This window comes from Lynx canadensis, chromosome A1 (assembly GCF_007474595.2).
Source record: "Lynx canadensis isolate LIC74 chromosome A1, mLynCan4.pri.v2, whole genome shotgun sequence".
Classification (NCBI taxonomy): domain Eukaryota; kingdom Metazoa; phylum Chordata; class Mammalia; order Carnivora; family Felidae; genus Lynx; species Lynx canadensis.
Genome location: NC_044303.2, coordinates 125689931 through 125697620, shown reverse-complemented (window position 1 = coordinate 125697620; position 7690 = coordinate 125689931). Strand labels below are relative to the sequence as shown.

Below are 7690 nucleotides of genomic sequence, written 5' to 3'. Positions count from 1 at the left end.
TTGTGAGTTCAAGCCCCACGTCAGGCTCTGTGCTGACAGCTCGGAGCCTGGAACCTGCTTCAGATTCTGTGTCTCCCTCTCTCTCTGCCCCACACCTGTCTCTCTCTGTCTCTCAAAAATAAACAAATGTTAAAATTTTTTAATCAAAAAAAATTAATTCTAAGATTGCTTGGAAAAGGAAAGATCATGAGAACCTTGTGATGAGCAGTAGGGCACTTCTTTAACCCCTCCCAGCTTGTTATCCTTACATGTAATGCTAATACTCCTGCTTTACTCAGGGTTTATATACCTGCAGAATAGCCAAACTAGGCAAAAGTAAAAGAAAATGATATTCTAGGCTTCCAAAAGTTAATCATAAAAGCCCTCACAGGTTTTAGGTATAGGTAACTAGCTAAGCATTTATAAATTCCAGTCAGTTATAAAACCTATTACCTTTGGGAACAGTCCCTCAGAGCCCAATATTTGTAAATCCATCTCGTATATTTCACTCACACAAATCCTTACTACTTTTTAAACGTTTAAGCAGTTATTTTTAGATGGTGGACGAATTATCATATGTCCCTCTTGTATTACGGGGAGTTAAGTAAAAGAACTTAAGCTTATTTAAGAATATATAATTGATGAAGATTTCTCCTGGTACACCAAAATTAAAACAGAGGTTAGAAGGCCTTCTATAAAAATCACACATCAGCCTCACTCTTAAGGCATCAACTATGCTGTGTGGTCTCATTGCCAAACAACTCTCCATCCAAAGACAATTCTAAGGAGAACACCACAGTAAACCTAGAATCTAAAGGCTGCACTTGGTGCCATATGGGCTCCTCTACTGATGCAGCTTTGTTTTGTATTCCGGCCTGGAAATTCATAAATGGTGACTGGCTCTAAATGCAATGTGTTTTCTTTACAGTTTTGTAGCATGTGCATTTAGTTTGCTATTGTTATTAAAAAGACATTTCCAGTAGTACCATCCTGTAGCAATAAAATATTATTTTAATCAAAAGCTTGGTTGTGCTACATGAAAAGGAAGTACACAAAACCGTTATTCAGTGTGAAGGTTTGAGGGTGAGTTCTTTAATTTTGTTGAAGGAGGAATTGATTTTGCAGTTACAGAAAAAAACTAGAACAATCTTGGTCAAAAGAAAAGCAAAACTATGGATTTTGTAGTGAAATACATTCTACTATAACTGATTATCAGCAGGAAGGTTTGGAAAGCACATTTTAGGAAAACACTGAGAAAACGCAGAGAAAGGTAATCGTATAATTCTGTGTCAAGCTGTGCACAAAGAAGAGGACTGGACGCTCCTAACCTGGTGTTACCATGATTCTCCCAGAGGCTCATGAGCAAAGACACCAGCTATTTCTCCTGGCCTTGAACTGGAAGTTGCACTTTTGTCAAGTACTGTCCAGTACAGCAAGACTGCTGCTACCTCTTACAAAGTGGCAATTAATTAATTAACCAAAAATGAAGGTGATTTTGGAGAACCCCAATGTGAGCAATGAAAAATTGCTTTGCTTTAGAAGAGCTGACAGGGAGCTTCTGTTTACATAGCATAGTGGGAGCAAAGAAATGAACTTTGAGAATTGCTGTTTCTTTGAAACACATTACTAGAGTCCTACATTATATCATGGCACACAGTCTACTAAATTGTCTATATTTCTATATTGAAAATAAAATCCAAACAAACTATACCTATAAAATGACCAAGGTGTAATATTGTATATGCTAAAATCAAAGGAAAACTAATACTATTCCAAGTGTGTACTAGAGAGAAGCTTGATGTTATAACACATTATACGAATCTTGAAGATCAAAATGTTTTCAAGATCGCCTCAAACATATCACTTTAAAACTCATTATCAATTATGTTCCTTGTTGTACAACTAAAGAGTTATTATAGATACAACTTTTATAATCTGCATTTTACTTAATAAATCATGCAAGAGGGACATTGAGCCTCTGTGCAGTCAACATGGACCCAATAATCTAGTTCCTGAACAATGTCTGGGCATAGTAAATTCCTAATTTAATTTGGTTGTTAGAAATTTATATCAAGAAAGAAAATATATAATGGTTTACTTTATTGATCACTTTATTGCTTTTAGCTGTCTTCCGATGGGTTAGAAGTCTATTAAATATCCCTAAATTGTGCACAATGCAAATGCATTAAAATTACAGCTGTCAGGCCACACTTGGCCATGCGTTATTTTCATCCATTAAAGTAATTTCCATCATGATGAACATCCTATGGGATTAGGACCAAAATGGGAAAGAAAATCTTGAAAAAGTGAAGTTTTCGGAGTTCGGCTCCTCATAAGAACAATATATTAAGAATGAAAAGTTAAAGCTACTGTGGAGAAAATGGACCCAGAGAGTAAAGTGAGGAGGGATTGGTCCTTCCAGCCATGTTACCCATACCTCACACTAGCTTTCTTTCATCTTGCTTTTATATCCCCCATTGCATCATCATAGTTATCTAGAGACTGAGCCAAAGCACGCTGACAACCATGTGTGGGTTGCCTAATTACAGTAACCTCAGATTTGGCCACTTGATAGTCAATTTTCTCTGTATGAAATAAGGTCTCCTAATGATTTATATAATCACCATCATCATTATTAATACCTCAAAGGCAACCCCACGCAGAAATGCTGGGAACTGGTGGGATAAGACATGGGTGGGGCCAGCGTGCACCTTTAAATACCTGTCATCACAGCACAGGATCCCCTCTCCAGAGTGTTTCGGCCTGTTCATCCTCTCCCTTGCACACCATAATCTGCTATCTACTCTATATTTAACTTCTGCTCACTTCTCTGGAAGATTCCAGCCAGCACCATGACTGATGATGAGCTGTCTGCCTTGGTGGTAGATAATGGGTCAGGGATGTGCAAGGCAGGTTTTGGTGGTGACGATGCCCCCCGGGCTGTCTTCCCCTCCATGGTAGGGCGCCCCCGGCACCAGGGGGTCATGGTAGGCATGGGTCAGAAGGACTGCTATGTGGGGGATGAGGCTCAGAGCAAGAGAGGCATCCTGACCCTGAAGTATCCCATTGAGCATGGAGTAGTCACCAACTGGGACGATATGGAGAAGATCTGGCACCACACTTTCTACAACGAGCTCCGTGTGGCACCGGATGAGCATCCCATCCTCCTCACCGAGGCACCCCTCAACCCCAAGATCAACCGGGAAAAGATGACTCAGATCATGTTTGAGGCCTTCAATACACCAGCCATGTATGTAGCTATCCAGGCTGTGCTGTCTCTCTATGCCTCGGGGAGAACCACAGGCATCGTGATGGATTCTGGTGATGGAGTTACTCACACCGTGCCCATCTATGAAGGTTATGCCCTACCTCATGCCATTCTACGTCTAGATCTGGCTGGCAGAGACCTGACTGACTACCTCATGAAGATTCTGACAGAACGAGGCTACAACTTCACCACCACAGCCGAGCGGGAGATTGTCCGTGATGTCAAAGAGAAACTGTGCTATGTGGCCCTGGACTTTGAGCAAGAGATGGTCAGTGCTTCTGCATCCTCCTCACTGGAAAGAAGCTATGAGCTTCCTGATGGGCAAGTGATCACCATTGGGAACGAACGTTTTCGATGCCCTGAATCCATTTTCCAGCCTTCCTTTTTGGGCATTGAGTCCAGTGGGATCCATGAGACAACCTTCAATTCTATCATGAAGTGTGATGTGGATATTCGCAAGGATCTATATGCCAACACTGTCTTGTCTGGAGGCAGCACAATGTACCCTGGCATTGCTGACCGAATGCAGAAGGAAATCGTAACCCTGGCACCTAGCACAATGAAAATCAAGATCATAGCTCCCCCAGAGAGGAAGTATTCCGTTTGGATTGGGGGTTCCATTCTGGCCAGCCTGTCTACATTCCAGCAAATGTGGATCAGTAAGCAGGAATATGATGAGGCTGGTCCTCCCATAGTTCATAGAAAATGTTTCTGAATGGTCTTCCATGCTAGTAGGTTTACATTTTTCCCTTCTCTGGGTCACAGTGATGGTACTGCTTTTATCCACTTTCCTTTGAGTAAAGGTAAACACTCTGCTCTTGCTAGTGTAGAGCCAGCAAACTTATCTCCATCAAAGTATTGTGGGCTCCTGCCCAGCTAACCACATCTTGGCCTTTATGAACTGAAGGAGAATTCTAATACTGTATTCTATTCTCTTTACCTATAGGGTTCGAAGAAATATTGACATGCTTAGGTGAAAATGAGCGACAAGGAGTAAAATTATGAGAAATTTCCTTTCAGAATGGATAACTAGCATTACCAAGCCTTAGAAACTAGTTTATGCTTTAAATATTCAACATCAGGCTGGCCATGTAACGCTATAAAAATGTGCATGTTAGCAAACATGTCTTATTAGTATTTTTGTTTTGCTTTTCTACTTTGTATAGAGATAATGAATTATATGGATCAATATTGTCCATATGTACATAAGCACCAGGGAAATATTATATCTTAAAAGACACTAAATCTGGCTGTCTAAATGGGAATTTCTTAACTCCCCAATAGCCACTGTTCTAGTAGCTACATATTTTAATTGTTTCCCTTATTAAATAAGCATAATGAAACAGCCAATATTCCATTAATGTTGTTTATAAATCAACTAAACTTTCAGCTCAGAGTGGAGTTCTGCTTGTTAAATACATATTTTAATGTCTAACTTATTGAATTTCATTCTACTTGCCTAACTTTTAAAATAGAAATATAGTATCAAATTAATGTCATCCTGCTATGGTTTGACAAGGATAATGTTATTTTTATTTCTTAGCATAATAACATATCTTGAATAATTTCCATAGGCCATAATTTTGGATATTTCTCTAATCAAGGATTTTACTGTCAGGAAACCATAGCTGCAGCTTCTTAGTAAATTATAAATTCTAGTACAAACAGAGTAATTCCAATTTTATTCTAGGAAATAATTAGAATAATTCTGCTTTATTATGTCCAGTAACTAGCAATACTTCTTCATTCTTAGACTGTCTCTAAGATACTAACATCTTAGAAAATACTACTGTATCTTCCTACAATTTCTGAAAATTTTTAATGAACCCAATGATGATTGTCAATCAATTTTAAGGACTAGCATATTTATTTCAATCAAGTCTGTGATGTCTGATTATCTGAATATCAGAGTTATTTGTATCTCTCAGGGTTTTTTTTTTCTGAAAAAAAAATATTTTTGGGCAATGCTTACTAAGGCATCATCACATTCTCAGGGAAGATTAATATCTTCTTTTTTCCTTTTAGTTGAGAAGCTTATACTTGTGTTTTAAAAGTCTACTCTGGAGTCTTTAAGCATTTTTTTCTTGAGACAAAACTTTTCAAAGAATTTGCTTGTTCCTTATTTTCTTTATCTGACAACTTAATTTTTAAAAATGCATTTAACCAAAATTAATCTTCAAAGGCACCTTATTAAAAAACTTGGAGTGTCCTTTCTCTTTTAATTAATTTTAAATAAATTAAAATGGCTTCATATTTGCATGTCCTGATTTTTCCCCTAATCCTTCCTAAAGAAATGTAGAACAGGGGGAACCTGGGTAGTTCAGTCATTTAAGCATCTGACTCTTGATTTTAGCTCAGGTCATGATCTCATGGTTCGTGAGTTAGAGCCCTGTGTCAGGCTCTGCCCTGACAATGTAGAGCCTGCTTGGGATTCTCTCTCTCTCTCCCTCTCTCTCTCAAAAACAAATTAAAAAAAAAACTTTTAAGAAATGTTAAACAATCCAGAAAGGATCACTTTTTATATGTGTGACCTATTCATCATTATGTTATAATTTTGCACCTGGTACTTTTGACCATGTAAACATTTAAAAGGAAGTTTAAAAAAAAAGATGGCTTATCAGGTAAGGTATAAGTTCCCTATAATCTCAATTAAAAAGTTGGGTTTTTGTGGATTAACTGGTCTTTAGGTAATTAGTAGGTGGAGATAATGGCAATAATAATATCTTGGATTTATATGCTACAAGATTTTCCATTTGCAGTGTAGTTCTCACAAATACTCTGACCTACATTCCCTGTTACCAGAAAAAAAAACATACCTTCCCACCTACAGAAAATTTATGGGTCAGGTAAGGTGAACTTCCGAGAGAGAACTATTGAGCCCTGGATCATTAGATGAAAATATGAATTCTGTAATTCACACAAAAATTTAAACTTAGGGTCTTTGGATATTCTCCTATTCATCAACATTGACTGGCTAACATATGAATTTAATGAGGAAACACTCCATCCCACAACTTCACATTAGAGACTCAATGCCATCTCTTTAGGTAATACAACGGGCTTGTTATTCACCAGTAGTTCACCAGATGGGACAACACGGAGGTAACATTCACAAATGAATTTCATACCACTGTGATTCCCACTCCCCCTCCATGACCCACTCTGAGCAGCAGTTAGGGCTGGAGCTGTACCACAATCCCCCCGTGCCCAACAAAAAGCCATTACTTCCTAGTCACAGGTAGCATTTTCCTGAAAGCATAAATGACCCAAAGTCAGTATCTATACTACTGTTTCCTAAATTTCACAAGCGCTTATTTTTCAGTAGTGAGACAAAGTAGTGCTAGGATGCAGGCTGAGTCTTAATTTACTAGAAACATGTTTCAAGAACCTTGGGGAATTAACAATTCAGTAGTGGGGGAAACTATGTTCAGTGGAAAGCAGTATGATCTCTGGGTGGTTCAGAGACTAAACTCAGTCCAAGATACCATGATAATCCAAATAAGAACGGTTCAAGCCAGGGTAATCAAAGAAGCCTTCATCAAGCAGATGGAATCACTGAGTTGAGTCTTAAAGCACACATAAGTTGTAATGAACATAAAAACTCAGATAGCTCTGGCACTATTATGATCACTGGTTGATAGGGTGATTAATTCTTATTTTGATATTTTTCACTGGACTATGCCAGAAACTGTAAAGAAGTACATAACTTTTCATAACCTTTAAGGCTCAGTTCAAGTGTCACCTCTTCTACAGAGCTTTTTCTAGCCTACCCTCCATCTTTTGCAAAAAAAAAAAAAAAAAAAAAAAGGGACAAACTCCTCCTTTGTGCTCCCATTGTATCATTTTCATGCATTTGGCATTGTACTTGTAACATGTGGCCATACTCTCCTACTCTTACCCATCAATGAGCACCTGGAAGACAGAGACATAAACAGTATTTATCTACCCTTGAAGCTCCCAGGATTCAACACCTACTACTAACTCAATAAATATGGTTTGAATGAATAAACTAGTGAATTCATGGATTCCAATGTGCATCATTAACATCACAGTTCCACCTTAATTTTTTATCACACTATTCTCAGCTCTTTGTCTCTTTGTCTGCTAGCGTATGCTACTTTTGTTGGTGTTGTTTCTTCTATGATTCATATTTTTCTCTTTTTCCTTTCTTCCTCTCTTCTTTTTCCTTTCCCATACACTTCTTCCATTCTTCTCAATATAAAGAACAGGAGTATTAAAGTTTTTGCTTGTCAATAAAGGTTTCCCATTCTTCAGTTGGTCAAAGGATCAGTCAGCTTCATCTGTCAGAGTGTGTGCTAGCTATAAAGCTGCTGTAATTTTAGCCCAGAAAAAAGAGAGAGAGAAGGAAGGAAAGAAAGAGGGAGGGAGGGAGGGAGGAAAGGAGGGAGGGAGGGAGAGAAGAAAGGAGGGAGGGAAGGAGGG

General features: G+C 38.3%; 1 protein-coding gene across 2 annotated transcripts; it reads left to right on the top strand.

Annotated features, from left to right (window-relative positions):
* The first annotated feature begins 2831 nt into the window (after window positions 1-2831).
* On the top strand, window positions 2832-3962 carry ACTBL2 (actin beta like 2). Of its 2 annotated transcripts, XM_030321335.1 has the most exons (2): window positions 2832-2960; window positions 3087-3962. In XM_030321335.1, the coding sequence occupies exons 1-2, from the start codon at window positions 2832-2834 to the stop codon at window positions 3960-3962; spliced, it is 1005 nt and encodes a 334-aa protein (XP_030177195.1). The 2 variants fall into 2 exon arrangements, with proteins under 2 accessions (XP_030177195.1, XP_030177187.1); XM_030321327.1 differs by having other exon boundaries at window positions 2832-3962.
* Window positions 3963-7690: the final 3728 nt, after the last annotated feature.

Excerpts from the sequence above, each read along its gene's own strand:
- ACTBL2 (XM_030321327.1), top strand. The coding sequence starts at position 2,832 with ATGACTGATGATGAGCTGTCTGCCTTGGTGGTAGATAATGGGTCAGGG.